We start from the raw sequence: 16,416 nt of genomic DNA, 5'->3' as shown, positions 1-16,416 counted from the left end.
TGTGAAATCATACCTATTTTCTGACTTTAAACTGTTGAGCTATCACTGGGATTGGAATTGTAATTAATGCTGGTTCTCTTTCCAAAGCCTGTGCAGCTTGTAGCAATTTTGTAATTGGAAAGGCGGAAGGACATTAATCAACTTAAAAAATCAATGCAGGATTGGCGAAAACTCACCACTGAAATGGATAACCTCATGAAATTACAATCGATACAGCCAAAGTATGGTTTAAAGATAGAAGGAACTTGCATTTATATCACTCCTTTCATGTCCTCCAAAGAGCTTCACAGGAATTAATTACTTTTTGAAGTGTAGTCACTGTTGTAATGTAGACTAACATGTTTGTCAATTTGGGCATGGTGAGGTCCCACAAACAGCAATGAGATAAATAGCCAGATTTATCTGTTTAAGTGGTGTTGGCTGAAGAATAAATGCTGGCCAGAACATTAGTAGAACTCCCTTACTTTGCTTTGAATAGTGGCATGGGATCTTTTAATTCACCTGAGCAGGCAGACAGAGCCTTGGTTTAACATCTCATCTGAAAGATGGCACCTCTGACAGTGCAGCACTCCCTCAGTACTGTACTGGTGTCATCTTAGATTATGTGCTCAAATCCTGGAATGTGACTTTCTGACTCGAAGAGTGCTACTACCGAGCTAAGTCATGGAACTCCGGTATACACTACCAGTGTATGATTCAACTCATGAAAGTCTTGTCTGTATTGCTAATGTATTGACTATTTGTACTAGTTAGGAGAGCGATGTCAGGCTAGGGACATGTACTAAGTGGAATGCCTCCACTGGGGCCCCCAATGTTTCTGATCTAGACTCAGAAACTCAATGTAAGCTCATCAAGTTTGCAGATGATATTAAACTGGGGGTGGGGTCAGTGGAGTCAGATGACACAGGCAAGAAATTAAAGACAATATTTGCAAGTGGGCAGAACTATGGCAGATGGAATTGAAAACAGATAAGTGGATTTAAGAAAAAAATGGGGAACATGCTTCAAGAACAAGTTTCCACTTGTTTGCGCTAGTTATATCAGTGCAATCCAGGCGCAATCTGCTGAACCATTGATAAAGATCGCGGAATTTTAAGCGTAAGTGAGTTTTGCCCAAAACCTACTTGCGCTTGAGTTTCCGACACAGGTTTAAAAATCACTGCGTCTGAAGTCCCCCCCCCACCCCAGTCCACGAAACCGGCCATGCCCCCAGATCGAAATAATGAGGGTGGTGAGTTTCCGCCGATTGCGCCCGCCTGTGGCTGATGGAGGAGGGTCTTCAAATTGAACTCGTTTTCTGAGGCGTGCAGGCCTTTTAAATGTTTTAACATATTAAAAATTATTTAATTTTCTAAGAAACTGACTAGTGTACACCAATGAAACTAGTAAATGGTTCAGTATCATTTTTTTTAAAGTCATTTTCAGTGATTTAAAATCAGGTTACTCACAGGTGGAGGACTGGACACCCTGATTAAAAACGTATATTTTTTTTGTGATAAACCCATTTTCAGCTGCATTAATGAAACTGCACCAGGTTACCACTCTTAAATACATCAATGAATATTTTTTAATGCAAAGAAAAAAGCGATTAAGTTCTATTACGCTGACCAATTGCACTGGTTCATGGAAGATTTAATGCTTGTGACTTTGCAAATGCATTTTTGCGGAAACTTGAACTGTAACCTCACCAGCGCAATTTCAAGGGCAATTTGCCCCCAATTTCCTGGTGGCACCCAAAGAGGAAACTCAACCCCCATCAGTATAAATGGATAAAAGGTGAGTTCAGGACTCATGTCAAGAAGCATTTCTTGAGACAAAGAGTGATTATTACCTTGGTATACTGCAGATAAATACTCTGAAGTAATTCAATAGGTATAGATGCTGTAAGGAGGGATTGCAGGTTTCTATGGAATGATGAGCTAGATGGACTGAATGGCCTCCCTCACCTTTACTTGGCTTTATGATGTTTATGACCCGAGTCATGAAACTTCATTCTATACTGGCAATGTGCACATCTGTCTGTTTTTGCATTTGTAGCTGAGTGTGTGCGTGCATAAGTGTGTATGTATGTGTCATTTAGGTTTCCATCTTAAATTTATGTGGCAAATTTAAGGTTGCTTATTCAAATAAGCCTATGCAGAACTCTTGAAATTTGTCTTTTCTAACAGTGGCATTTGAGAAAACAAAATCCTGTGGAAAACGTACAGCCTTAAATATAATGGGGACCTCTTCTACTAATAATGGTAATGGGGACCTGAGCTTTGGTCTTCAGTTCCTAGTTCTTGTCGCCACATCCTTCCCTCAGTGCCCATATTTTTTCTGGTCATCACCTTGACACCTTGCTCAAATGCTATTTTGCATTTGTGAGCTCGAGGATAGTGAATGTCAATGGGCTATTTCTCCATGGAGAATGGTGGGGTGGGGGTTGCTATCACAGCTGAACTTGATCCTCTTCTCACCTGACTTTTTAATGGGGGGCAGGAACTTGGCTGATTTTTCCCTTCTCTAATCCAGAGATGCTGAAGTCAACTGCGGCACCCAAATTGTCGGCCCGGATGAGTTTAACTACCTCAGCACAGACTGTAATGTGTTTCCAAATGGATTCTACTATAAATTCTCACTATCTAGATTAGCTGCGTAGTGAATATTTGTTTGGTATGATGCATTAGTACAACACGACATAATCTGAACACCTTTGCATTACTGACAGGAGGGTGAGACTGCATTCTATCTGGCTGCTGTAGGAGATCACCAGGAATGTGTGAGACTGCTGTTGGAATCAGGAAGTGACATTAATATTTTACCAAAGGTACCTCAAACCTTTTGTACCCTTTTTAAAGGAGCTGTTCATCTCAATTGTGGCTTAGTTAAGGCTTCTTCCATATATTTATATAAATAGCTGATGGCTCTTCCATTTCTTGATCAACACAAATGTGAGGCAAAGGGGTTGAGATTCCTGTAGCCCATTTTCCAGCCTCAACTGAGCTCTGCGCACAGAGCGTGCACCCAACTGGTAGGCCCAAGCCTCATTAATATTAATTGGGAGAGCTGCTGGTGCCTGTCGCGCCTCCACGGGCAGCTTGCTCGTTATCAGATAATGAATATTGGGTTACCTGCCTTGCCAGTAAATCCCAAGGGGGGGAGAGTTGGAGCAGCAACGGGGGAGGGTGGGGGAACGGGGTGCGACTGCTTAAGAATCCAGGGTGGAGCAGTCCTGGGTGGTTACATTTATTTTTAATTTTGTTTTCCAAACTTGACAGTGATATCTGTAATTTTATTGAAATAAAGTCAGCTCCTTTAAGACAATCAACTTTTAGAAATAATTTCAATAAAATTATTGAAGATTGGGGACTAAACTACATCTGGTGTCTTCCTCATCTAAAACCCATAAGAAAGTGTGTAGATGTTAGCTGTTGTATCAGTGCTTCTGTGCATCATTGGGTGACCCCTGCAGTGAAATGCTAGTTCCTTTATAGTGTGAATAATATAGGAAATATAAATGTGAAATTAAAGATGATATGTAGTTGAAAATGTTTTTAAAATTGTGAGAATTGAGATCTTTTCTGAGATTTCAGCTGTCGCTGGCCGGTTGAGAGATGAAGAGTATCCAGCAGCCTGACTGAAGTGAATCACAATGCTGGTTTATTTTATTAAACATAATTTTTTTGTTGTCGTAAGATTTAAATGCATTTAAAATTTGACAGTGTATGATTTCCTTTCAGACCAACTTGAGTGCCTTGCACATCGGAGCGGAGAGAGGCGATATTTCCATGGCTTCGATTCTTATCGATGCTGGAATTGATTGCAATGGTCAAAATAATGTAAGTACCATGGGCTGTAGTAACGGTAAAAGGGGGGAAAAAATCAGGTAATTGCAAGTGCCACATTAGTGACACTGTGGTGTGATGCAGTCCTGTGACTTTTCTTTCTCTATTCTCTTTCTTACAGAGAAAGGAATCACCCTTGCACATAGCCGTTAAAAACAGACACATCTCAGTCGCTCAGCTCCTCGTGGAATCCAAGTGTGATGTTAACGTTTTAGATGAGGTAAGCCTTTTAAAGCTAATTATTCTGTTTGGATTCAGACAAGTAAGAGCGTGTGACAGGAGTTGTTAGGCAATAGATTAGAGAAGGGTCGATTTTCCACTGATTTGGGGGAACGCTCAGTTCCGGGACGCAAAGCAGAAGAATAGGGAGTAGACACTGCTGATGCTGGGACTTCACTCTCTTTGAGTCACCCTGGGATTTTTGGGGTTTTCTCTAAGGGGGAGCAGAATGCTTGCAGCAGATGCAAGCATTCTAATCCAATGCTAATGAGGTGGGAGGGACCTAGAGTATCTCCCACCTCCTTATCTATCCTCCCTCACTGCTGGGCAGGAACCCATGAAAAGGGCACTGAGAAGAAGTAATCATTAGGCCCTGTGTCCAGCACTGCTCAGATTGGAGGAACTTTTTTTCAAGGCCAGCAGGAACATTTTCAGGACCGGGGGCCTTCAGGCTGCCATTTTTGGATTGTTGCCACAAAGACTCACGTCCAGTGACCATTATCGATGCTGCAGGCCTCTCAGAGAGTGGATTTCCACTCCCATTTCTGGGTGCGAGGCCTTGCCGGGGGCAGGTCTGCATCTGGGGTGCACTGGGCCTAGGCTAATATGCACAAATCCAGGTGGGTTCAGGTCAGATTAAGTGGAGCACACTTCAGATCTGTTTTGTGCCCAGGTTTTCGGGGGGTGGTGGGAGAGGGATATTGACCCTAGTTTTTTCAATTCGATCCTTCACCAAGTGCTTATGCTGTCAGCTGTTATAAAGCTGTTTGGATTTTGCTAGTAGTTTAAAATATTTGATAAAACTAATATATTAAGCTGCATCTGATTGACATAAAATGAGAAGACTGTTAATGAAAATCTGGTGAATGAGTTAAAGGGACAGGCATTAAAATTCAGGTCATTTGAACTGGCCACAAAATTGTTCTTTTTCTGTTATCTATTTGAGTTTTTTTAATGTAATTTGGAGACCATCCCTCAGGCATAAATATCCCTTGCTCCTTAGTCTAGAAAGAAAGAAACACTTGCATTTATTTGGCATCTTTCACGACCTCCAGATGTCCCAAAATGCTTTACAGCCAACTAAGTACTTTAGAAGTGTAGCCACTGTGGTAATGTAGGAAACCCTCTAAGGGTTGAATCCCAGAATCAAACATAAGAGAAAACATACAAGAAGATAGTTTCTAAATGGTTCCTCATGCATAACAGAAAGGTCTACCTCGGGATGCATCAAAATGGATGACCTACTCCTCTGGCCGCATAACTGAATAAGGGAAACTCTATATATTTAGCACAACAAACGCTGAGACTAACTGTCAGTGTCTTCTCCTTGCTGGCCCATTTTCAGGGTACATTGAGAGAAGTAGCAGTATCCTTGGCTGTAATCTCTTGTTGGCTACTTGATCTCTGAAATGGTCTCAATGCTCCAGAAGAATATGCTGTGGATTATCAGTGGAACAAAGAGAAAAAAATGAGAGCAATAGTAAAGACAGATATGGTACCATGGGGAATAATTCAACATGTTTTTAGACAAATCAATCTTTTGTTGCTCTCTCCAGAGAAACCAGAATCCACTGCATCTGGCAGCTGAGCTTGGAAGAGCTGACTTAGTGGAACTGCTCCTGTTAGCGAAAACTGACTTAAAGCAAAGGGACAAGGTTTGTTGTCTGGACACAGTGTGAGGTGTTGGATGGTATGTGGGATATTGAAATGTTGTTGGGGTACATACATCAAAGTTCAACAAGGCTGTGTCAAGGGTTTAATTGGTCAGAGTTAACACAGACAGTAGTGTGGATTCACTGTTAATTTAGCAGGTGAAGCTGGCATACAGGAAGGTTAAGTACTTTCATGTATCAAAGTATCATAGCAGGATACAGCATGGAAGGAGGCCATTTGGCCCATCGTGCCTGCGCCGGCTCTTTAGTAGAGCTATCCAATTAGTCCCACTCCCCTGCTTATTTCCCATAGCCCTGTAAATTTTTTCCCTTCAAGTATTTATCCATAGAATCATAGAAAGTTATGGCACAGAAGGAGGCCATTCGGCCCATCGTGTCCGTACTGGCTGAGAAAGAGCTATCCAGCTTAATCCCACTTTCCAGCACTTGGTCCGTAGCCTTGTAGGTTACGGCACTTCAATTGCATATCCAAGTACTTTTTAAACGAGTTGAGGTTTTCTGCCTCTGGGTGAAAAAAATTCTCCTCAGCTGCCATCTAATCCTTCTATCAATTACTTTAAATCTATGCCCCCTGGTCACTGACCCCTCTGTTAAGGGAAATAGGTCCTCCCTATCTACTCTATCTAGTCCTGTCATAATTTTATATACCTGAATTAAATCTCCCCTCAGCCTCCTTTGTTCCAAAGAAAACAACCCCAGTCTATCCAATCTTTCCTCATAGTTAAAATTCTCCAGCCCTGGCAACATCCTCGTAAATCTCCTCTGTACCCCCTCTCGTGCAATCACATCTTTCCTGTGATGTGGTGACCAGAACTGTACGCAGTACTCAAGCTGGGGCCTAAATAATGTTTTATACAGTTCTAGCATAACCTCCCTGCTCTTGTATTCTATGCCCCGGCTAATAAAGGCAAGTATCCCGTATGCCTTTTTAGCCATCTTATCTACCTGTCTTGCTACCTTCAGGGATCTGTGGACATGCACTCCAAGGTCCCTTTCTTCCTCTACACCTCTCAGTATCCTCCCATTTATCGTGTACTCCCTTGCCTTGTTTGCCCTCCCCAAATGCATTACCTCACACTTCTCTGGACTGAATTCCATTTGCCACTTTTCTGCCCACCTGACCAGTCCATTGACGTCTTCCTGCAGTCTACAGCTTTCCTCCTCATTATCAACCACACGGCCAATATTTGTATCATCTGCAAACTTCTTGATCAAGCCCCCCACATTCAAGTCCAAATCATTAATATATACCACAAAAAGGAAGAGACCAAGTAATGAGCCTTGCAGGACCCCACTGGAAACAGCCTTCCCATCACAAAAACACCCATCGACCATTACCCTTTGCTTCCTGCCACTGAGCCAATTTTGGATCCAACTAGCCACTTTCCCTTGTATCCTATGGGATTTTACTCTTTTGACCAGTCTGCTGTGTGGGACCTTGTTAAAAACCTTGCTAAAATCCATGTATACTACATCAAATGCATTACCCTCATCGACCCTCCTTGTTACCTGCTCAAAAAATTCGATGAAGTTAGTCAGACATGACCTTCCCTTAACAAATCCATGCTGACTGTCCTTGATTAACCTGTGCCTTTCTAAATGACGATTTATCCTGTCCCTCAGAATCGATTCCAATAATTTGCCCACTACCAAGGTTAGACTGTCTGGCCTATAATTACTCGGTCTATCTCTTTCTCCCTTTTTAAACAATGGTACAACGTTAGCAGTCCTCCAATTCTCCGGCAGCATGCCTGTACCCAGGGAAGATTGGAAAATGATGGTCAGAGCCTCTGCTATTTCCTCCCTTGCTTTTCTTAGCAGCCTGGGATACATTTCATCTGGGCCTGGCGATTTATCTAGTTTCAAAGATGCTAAACCCCTTAATACTTCCTCTCTCACTATGTTTATCCCATCCAATATTTTGCACTGCTCCTCCTTAACTACAATGTCTGCATCGTCCCCCTCTTTTATGAAGACAGACACAAAGTATTCATTAAGAACCATACCCACATCTTCCGGCTCCACACATAGGTTACCTTTTTGGTCTCTAATAGGCCCTACTCTTACCTTAGTTATCGTCTTGCTCTTAATGTATTTATAAAACATTTTTGGGTTTTCCTTAATTTTACTTGTCAGTATATTTTTTCATGCCCTCTCTTTGCTTTCCTAATTTCCTTTTTAATTTCACCCCTGCACTTTCTATACTCCTGTAGGCTTTCTGCAGTATTGAGCTCTTGGTGTCTGAGATAAGCTTCCCTTTTTTGCCTTACCTTACCCTGTATTCTGCTTGTCATACAGGGGGCTCTAGATTTGGCCGTCACACCCTTTCTCTTTGTGGGGACATGTTTACTCTGAACCCCTTGAATCTCCCCCTTGAATGCCTCCCACTGCTCTGACACTGATTTACCTTCAAATAGCTGTTTCCAGTCCACTTTTGCTAAATCACTTCTCAGCTTAATAAAATTGGCCTTTCCCCAATTGAGAACTTTAACCCCTATTCTATCTCTGTCCTTTTCTATAACTATGCTAAATCTAACTGAATTATGATCACTATCACCAAAATGCTCTCCCACTGATACTCCTTCCACCTGCCCAGCTGCATTCCCTAAAATTAAATCCAGAACTGCGTTCCCCCCCGCCCACCCCCCCCCCCTCAACCTCTTGTTGGGTTTGCTACGCATTGGTTAAAAAAGTTCTCCTGAATGCAATTTAAGAATTCTGCACCCTCTTTACCTTTTGCACTGATTGTATCCCAGTTAATATTAGGGTAGTTGAAATCCCCTACCATTACTGCCCTATTGTTTTTGTACTTCTCAGAAATTTGCCTACGTATTTGCTCTTCTATCTCCCTCTGACTGTTTGTGGGTCTATAATACACTCCCAGTAGTTATGACTGCCCTTTTTTGTTCTTTAGCTCAACCCATAAGGCCTCATTTGATGATCCTTCTAACATATCATCCCTCCTCACAGCCGTAATTGTTTTCTTTACCAATATTGCCACCCTCTTCCTTTTTTTTATCCCCCTCTCTATCTCGTCTGAAAACCCTCTAACCAGTAACGTTGTGCTGCCATTCCTGCCCCTGTTTAAGCCATCTTTTGGTAATAGCTAAGATATTGTACTTCCACGTGTCTATCTGTGCCCTTAGCTTATCTGCCTTATTCACTATACTCCTTGCATTGAGGTATATACCATTAAGCTCTGCCAAACTCCTTTGTTGTCTAGTATCTAACCTTTGTTTCCTCTGCCTTCCAAACTCATTTGCTAATTTTCTGCCTTCCATTTCCAGCTCTGCTTCTATCCCTTCTGGATCTACGCTCAGGTTCCCATCCCCCTGCCAAGCTAGTTTAAACCCTCCCCAACAGCACTAGCAAACCTCCCCGCGAGGATGTTGGTCCCGGCCCTGTTGAAGTGTAACCCATCTGGCTTGTACAGATCCCACCTCCCCCAGAACCGGTCCCAATGCCCCAGGAATCCAAAGCCGCCCCAGGAATCCAAAGCCGCCCCCTCCTGCACCATCTCTCCAGCCACGCATTCATCTGCTCTATCTCCTATTTTTATACTCACTAGCACGTGGCACCAGGAGTAATCTGGAGATTACTACCTTTGACGTCCTGCTTATTAATCTCTTTCCTAACTCCTTAAAATCTGCGTGTAGGACCTCATCCCTCTTTCTACCTATGTCGTTAGTACTGAAATGGTCCACGACCTCTGGCTGTTCACCCTCCCCCTCCGATAACATCCTTGACCCTGGCACCAGGGAGGCAACATACCATCCTGGAATCTCGTCTGCGGCCGCAGAAACGCCTACCTGTTCCCCTAACTATAGAATCCCCTATCACTATCACTCTTCTGATCTTCCTCCTCCCCCCCTGTACAGCTGAGCCACCCATGGTGCTGTTGTCTTGGCTCTGGCTGCACTCCCCAGAGGAACCCTCTCTCCCACCATTATTCAGAACTGAATACTGGTTAGAGAATGAGGTGCCCTCAGGGAACTCCTGCACTACCTGCCTGGTCCTCCTTGTCTGTCTGGCGGTCACCCAGTCCCTCTCTGCCTGCATTCTCTTAAGCTGTGGGTTGACCACCTGCTGAAACGTGCTATCCACGTAGCTCTTGGCCTCGCGGATGCACTGCAGTGTCGCCAGCTGCTGCTCAAGCTCTGAAATCTGGAGCTCGAGCTCCTCCAGCTGCCGACACTTCCTGCACCTGTGGTTGTCCAGGACACGAGAAGTGTCCTGGTGTTCTCACATGGCACAGGCCGTGCATTCGACGGGTCTGAGCTGCCCTGCCATGCCTCAATTTATTATATTATTAATTAAACTTAACAAAAATAAACTTAAAGACTTTTTAAAAAAAAGTCACCAGAAAATAAACACTCACCAGCTACTCACCAATCAGCTCCTCCCCTTGTGCTGATGTCACTTTAGGTGTTTTTTTACACCTCTCCCATGCGCTCTCTCTCTCTCTCTCTCTCTCTCTCCTCTCTCGCTCCTTTTATCGCTGATCCTGCTCTCCGCTCTCTCTCTCCTCTCTCGCTCCTCCTTTTATCGCCGATCCTGCACTCCAAGCTCTCTCTCTCTCTTTCTCTCCTCTCTCGCTCCTTTTATCGCTGATCCTGCTCTCCGCTCTCTCTCTCCTCTCTCGCTCCTCCTTTTATCGCCGATCCTGCACTCCAAGCTCTCTCTCTCTCTCTCTCTCTTCTCTCGCTCTTTTTATCGCTGATCCTGCTCTCCGCGCTCTCTCTCTCCTTTTATCGCTGATCCTGCTCTCCGCGCTCTCTCTCTCCTTTTATCGGCGATCCTGCTCTCCGCGCGCTCTCTCTCCTCTCTCGCTCCTTTTATCGCCGATCCTGCTCTCCGCTCTCTCTCTCCTCTCTCGCTCCTCCTTTTATCGCCGATCCTGCACTCCAAGCTCTCTCTCTCTCTTTCTCTCCTCTCTCGCTCCTTTTATCGCTGATCCTGCTCTCCGCTCTCTCTCTCCTCTCTCGCTCCTCCTTTTATCGCCGATCCTGCACTCCAAGCTCTCTCTCTCTCTTTCTCTCCTCTCTCGCTCCTTTTATCGCTGATCCTGCTCTCCGCTCTCTCTCTCCTCTCTCGCTCCTCCTTTTATCGCCGATCCTGCACTCCAAGCTCTCTCTCTCTCTCTCTCTCTTCTCTCGCTCTTTTTATCGCTGATCCTGCTCTCCGCGCTCTCTCTCTCCTTTTATCGCTGATCCTGCTCTCCGCGCTCTCTCTCTCCTTTTATCGGCGATCCTGCTCTCCGCGCGCTCTCTCTCCTTTCTCGCTCCTTTTATCGCCGATCCTGCACTCCGCGCTCTCTCTCTCTCCTCTCTCGCTCCTTTTATCGCTGATCCTGCTCTCCGCTCTCTCCTCTCTCTCCTCTCTTGCTCCTTTTATCGCTGATCCTGCTCTCCGCTCTCTCCTCTCTCTCTTCTCTTGCTCTTATTACCGATGATCCTGCTCTCCGCGCTCTCTCTCTCCTCTCTCGCTCCTTTTATCGCTGATCCTGCACTCCGCTCTGTCTCTCTCCTCTCTCACTCCTCCTTTTATCGCCGATCCTGCTCTCCGCTCTCTCTCTCTCTCTCTCTCTCGCTCCTCCTTTTATCGCCAATCCTGCACTCCGCTCTCTCTCTCCACTCTCGCTCCTTTTATCGCCGATCCTGCGCTCCACTCTCTCTCCTCTCTCGCTCCTTTTATTGCCAATCCTGCTCTCCGCGCTCTCTCTCTCCTCTCTCGCTCCTTTTATCGCCGATCCTGCACTCCGCTCTCTCTCCACTCTCTCTCTCCTCTCTCGCTCCTTTTATCGCCGATCCTGCACTCCGCTCTCTCTCCTCTCTCTCTCGCTCCTTTTATCGCCGATCCTGCGCTCCACTCTCTCTCCTCTCTCGCTCCTTTTATCGCCTATCCTGCTCTCCGCTCTCTCTCTCTCTCTCTCCTCTCTCGCTCCTTTTATCGCCTATCCTGCTCTCCGCTCTCTCTCTCTCTCTCTCCTCTCTTGCTCCTTTTATCGCCGATCCTGCTCTCTGCTCTCTCTCGCTCCTTTTACCGCCGATCCTGCTCTCCACTCTCTCTCCTCTCTCGCTCCTTTTATCGCCTATCCTGCTCTCCGCTCTCTCTCTCTCTCTCTCCTCTCTCGCTCCTTTTATCGCCTATCCTGCTCTCCGCTCTCTCTCTCTCTCTCTCCTCTCTTGCTCCTTTTATCGCCGATCCTGCTCTCTGCTCTCTCTCGCTCCTTTTACCGCCGATCCTGCTCTCCACTCTCTCTCCTCTCTCGCTCCTTTTATTGCCAATCCTGCTCTCCGCGCTCTCTCTCTCCTCTCTCGCTCCTTTTATCGCCGATCCTGCACTCCGCTCTCTCTCCACTCTCTCTCTCCTCTCTCGCTCCTTTTATCGCCGATCCTGCACTCCGCTCTCTCTCCTCTCTCTCTCGCTCCTTTTATCGCCGATCCTGCGCTCCACTCTCTCTCCTCTCTCGCTCCTTTTATCGCCTATCCTGCTCTCCGCTCTCTCTCTTTCTCTCTCCTCTCTTGCTCCTTTTATCGCCGATCCTGCACTCTGCTCTCTCCACTCTCTCTCCTCTCTCGCTCCTTTTATCGCCAATCCTGCACTCCGCTCTCTCTCTCTCCTCTCTCGCTCCTTTTATCACCGATCCTGCACTCCGCTCTCTCTCTCTCCTCTCTCCCTCCTTTTATCGCCGATCCTGCTCTCCGCTCTCCCTCTCTCCTCTCTCGCTCCTTTTATCACCGATCCTGCTCTCCACTCTCTCTCTCCTCTCTCGCTCCTTTTATCGCCGATCCTGCTCTCCGCGCTCTCTCTCTCCTCTCTCGCTCCTTTTATCGCCAATCCTGCGCTCCACTCTCTCTCCTCTCTCGCTCCTTTTATCACCGATCCTGCTCTCCACTCTCTCTCTCCTCTCTCGCTCCTTTTATCGCCGATCCTGCTCTCCGCGCTCTCTCTCTCTCCTCTCTCGCTCCTTTTATCGCCAATCCTGCGCTCCACTCTCTCTCCTCTCTCGCTCCTTTTATCACCGATCCTGCTCTCCACTCTCTCTCTCCTCTCTCGCTCCTTTTATTGCCGATCCTGCCCTCCGCTCTCTCTCTCTCCTCTCTCGCTCCTTTTATCACCGATCCTGCTCTCCGCTCTCCCTCTCTCCTCTCTTGCTCCTTTTATCGCCGATCCTGCTCTCCGCTCTCTCTCCTCTCTCTCCTCTCTCTCCTCTCTCCCTCCTTTTATCACCGATCCTGCTCTCCGCTCTCCCTCTCTCCTCTCTCCCTCCTTTTATCGCCGATCCTGCTCTCCGCGCTCTCTCTCTCTCCTCTCTCGCTCCTTTTATCGCCAATCCTGCACTCCGCTCTTTCTCCTCTCTCCTCTCTTGCTCCTTTTATCACCGATCCTGCTCTCCGCTCTCTCTCTCTCTCCTCTCTCACTCCTTCTATCGCCGATCCTGCTCTCCGCTCTCTCTCCTCTCTCTCTCGCTCCTTTTATCGCCGATCCTGCACTCCGCTCTCTCTCCTCTCTCGCTCCTTTTATCGCCGATCCTGCGCTCTGCTCTCCCTCTCTCTCCTCTCTCCCTCCTTTTATCGCCGATCCTGCGCTCTGCTCTCCCTCTCTCTCCTCACTCCCTCCTTTTATCGCCGATCCTGCTCTCCGCTCTCTCTCTCCTCTCTCCTCTCTCCCTCCTTTTATCGCCGATCCTGCACTCTGCTCTCCCTCTCTCTCCTCTCTCCCTCCTTTTATCGCCGATCCTGCTCTCCGCTCTCTCTCCTCTCTCCTCTCTCGTTCCTTTTATCGCCGATCCTGTGCTCCGCTCTCTCCTCTCTTGCTTCTCCTTCTACCGCTGATCCCGTGCTCTGCTCTTTCTCTTCCCTCTCGTTCCTCCTTTTGTTGCCGATCCCGTGCTCTGCTCACTCTCCTCTCTTTCCCTTTCCAATCCCCTTTTGAAAAGTTATTATTGAATCTGCTTCCAGATCATAACAACTTGCTGCATGAGAAAATGCTTCCTCGTGTCGCCTCTGGCTCTTTTGCCGATCACCTTAAATCTGTGTCCTCTTATTACCAATCATTCTGCCACAGGAAACAATATCTCCTTATTTACTCTATCAAATCTCCTCTTAATGCTCTAAGGAGAACAACCTCAGCTTCTCCAGTCTCTCCACATAACTGAAGCCCCTCATTACTGATACCATTCTAGTAAATCTCTTCTGCATCCTCTCTAAGGCCTTGACATCCTTCCTAAAGTGTGGTGCCCAGAATTGAACACAATATTCCAGCTGAGGCCTAACCAGTGTTTTATAAAGATTTAGCATAACTTCCCTGCTTTTGTACTCTATGCCTCTATTAATAAAGCCCAGGAAGAAGTAAATATTGAAACTGCTTTAGATGTCATGTCAGACCTGAACCCTGGGGAAATTTGTTTATTATTAGAAAATATTGCAAATATTGCAGAAGATTTAGCAGGGAAAGATTTAGGTTTTCTTGTTTAAACTGTTGGCATAGTGTATGACAGCAGCTGGCATGTTAGGGGGTATAAGCAGATGCATAGAGTATACATCCACACAGCTCTTAAAACATCAATGGGACCACACTTAAATACACTTGCAAAATTACACTGAGGTATTGGAAAGGATTCAAAGAAATGCAGTAAAGATGGTACTGGATCAGAAATCATTGAGCTGTGAAGAAAGACTAAGAGAGGTTAACCGGTTGTCACTAGAACGTGGTAGAAGCAATATGATCCAATTTTTAAAATCATGAATGGAATTTTTTTTTTGGTCAGCCAAGTGTTTGATGCATGGAAACCCATCATCATAATTCAGACACACTTCAGAGTCTTCAAACCAAACTGCTGAGAATCTACACAGCTAGAGTTTTTGTTTGCCAGGTATGGAGTGCACATGCTCCCCCTATAGGGATATATACCACTTATTAAAGTCCAGAGACCTTAGCTGATAGTTGGCAAGAACTAAAGGTTAGGGACCTCAAGTGTGCACAGATGTATTGCTAGAGTTGAATCAGCTAAATCTACGCAGTTAACCAAGCAATGATATGTTTCTCACTACTTTCCCAGCTAGGACCACCCTTCCCATTAGAAAATTGGCTTACAGCATTATCTGGAGCTAATGAGAAGAATCCAGCTCGCCATGACAGGCCTGGACTTCCTGGTTCCATTAATGAGTAGAGGCTGGCTGATGACTCATCAGTGGTGCTCTGGAGAACTGTGGACTTCCCTGGCTCAGATATTGGTTTAGTGAGTCTGCCACGGAGGCTTGATTCAGTTCCCATCTTCATACTGGGTACATCATTTGGATCCAACTTGGCCCCAAAGGAGGATAGTCACTAGTTGCTCATTAGATATCTGACAAGCATGGGTTTAAACCCTCGCAAAGTGCCAGGAATGGCGTGGTGAGCAGTACATAATGTGTGAGTGCATTGCCACCATCCTTTTGAAACACCATGGGGGCTGATTTTCAGATGGCGGAACGGGTGCGTTGGGGGCGGGGGGCTCTGAAAATCGCAGGAATCCAGAGCGGGTTCGGAGCCCGGTTCCAACCCGTTGACTTCCAGGTTCCCCAGCGTGCACCTCCCGAATGCAGGAGTCCCTCCGGCAATTAAAGCCGGCAGGATGGTAATTTACATAGTTTGACAGATAGTTAAAGTACTTGAAATACTTGACTGAGTAGACATTTTGGCAGGGGTGCAATTTTGAAGGATCCTCAGCGTGTTTCTCGTGCTGTGGGAAACACTCCCTGTTGGAGCAGACGTGTTTCAGTCAGCAGCCAGTGGGAGATGCAAATGATTATTTGACAGGTGGGGGGAATACCTCATTTATTGCAGAAGGGCACTCTGTCACTTCAGACAAAGTTTTGGCTGCAACACCTTTGTCTTTCCACTCAAAATTCTTACTTTCCACCCAAAATTCTGCTGTGCAAACATATTTACCTACTTTGCGGATCCCCTCAAACTCACACTGTCAGGATGGGGGGGCGCCATGGCTGCGTTCACCACTTCATCCAAGGATGAGCAACATCACCAGCCTCGCCAGACACGGCGTCCACCTCTGCCACGTGGAGCTCCACAACACAGTGCTGCACCACAGGCACCTGCACAAGAGCACGGAGGGCAACAACAGAGAGAGCGACGTCGCGGGAGTCACTACCCTTGCCACAGGGTCTATAGACCGAGGCTCAGCTTCCTGGACCTCTCTGAGGAGCAGTGCATACGGAGGCTCAGAGTCAGTTGCCAGGTAGTCGCAGACATCTACAGCCTCCTTCATGCCGAGCTTTTCCCGGCTGGGCCGAGCAGCATCTCCTTACCTGTCGCTGTCAAAGTCACCACTGCCCTCAACTTCTTCGCCTCCGGATCATTCCAGGGTGCCACCGGGAACATCGCCGGGGTTTCTCAGTCGTCTGCACCCAAGTGCATAAGGCAGGTCACCAAAGGCTTGTTTCGCAGGGCCTCCCACTACGTCAATTTCCCCATGGACGACCTCAATCAGATGGAGAAGACAGTGGGATTCAATGCTGTGGCTGGCTTCTCACGGGTACAGGGTGTAATTGATTGCACCCATATAGCAATACGAGCAGCTCCACACGAGCCAGGACTGTTCCTCTAAGGAAGGGCTATCACTCCATCAACAGTCAGCTCATTTGTGACTACCGCAAGAGATTCCTTCATGTGTGTGCCAGATACCTTGGCAGCTG

The 16,416-nt window shown here is 46.5% G+C and overlaps 1 protein-coding gene across 1 annotated transcript in view; it reads left to right on the top strand.

The window, feature by feature from the left end:
- Positions 1–16,416, top strand: part of LOC137320823 (ankyrin repeat and death domain-containing protein 1B-like) — a 79,329-nt gene that overhangs the window by 16,075 nt on the left and 46,838 nt on the right. The window contains exons 8-11 of the mRNA XM_067982697.1: positions 2,711–2,809; positions 3,723–3,821; positions 3,949–4,047; positions 5,603–5,701. Of these exons, the coding sequence (XP_067838798.1) occupies positions 2,711–2,809; positions 3,723–3,821; positions 3,949–4,047; positions 5,603–5,701 (396 nt within the window). The remainder of the gene's footprint in view (positions 1–2,710; positions 2,810–3,722; positions 3,822–3,948; positions 4,048–5,602; positions 5,702–16,416) is intronic.

Source organism: Heptranchias perlo, chromosome 4, assembly GCF_035084215.1.
Source record: "Heptranchias perlo isolate sHepPer1 chromosome 4, sHepPer1.hap1, whole genome shotgun sequence".
NCBI classification, from domain to species: domain Eukaryota; kingdom Metazoa; phylum Chordata; class Chondrichthyes; order Hexanchiformes; family Hexanchidae; genus Heptranchias; species Heptranchias perlo.
Note: the sequence above shows the minus strand (reverse complement) of the source record. Positions and strands in the feature narration are given on the sequence as shown.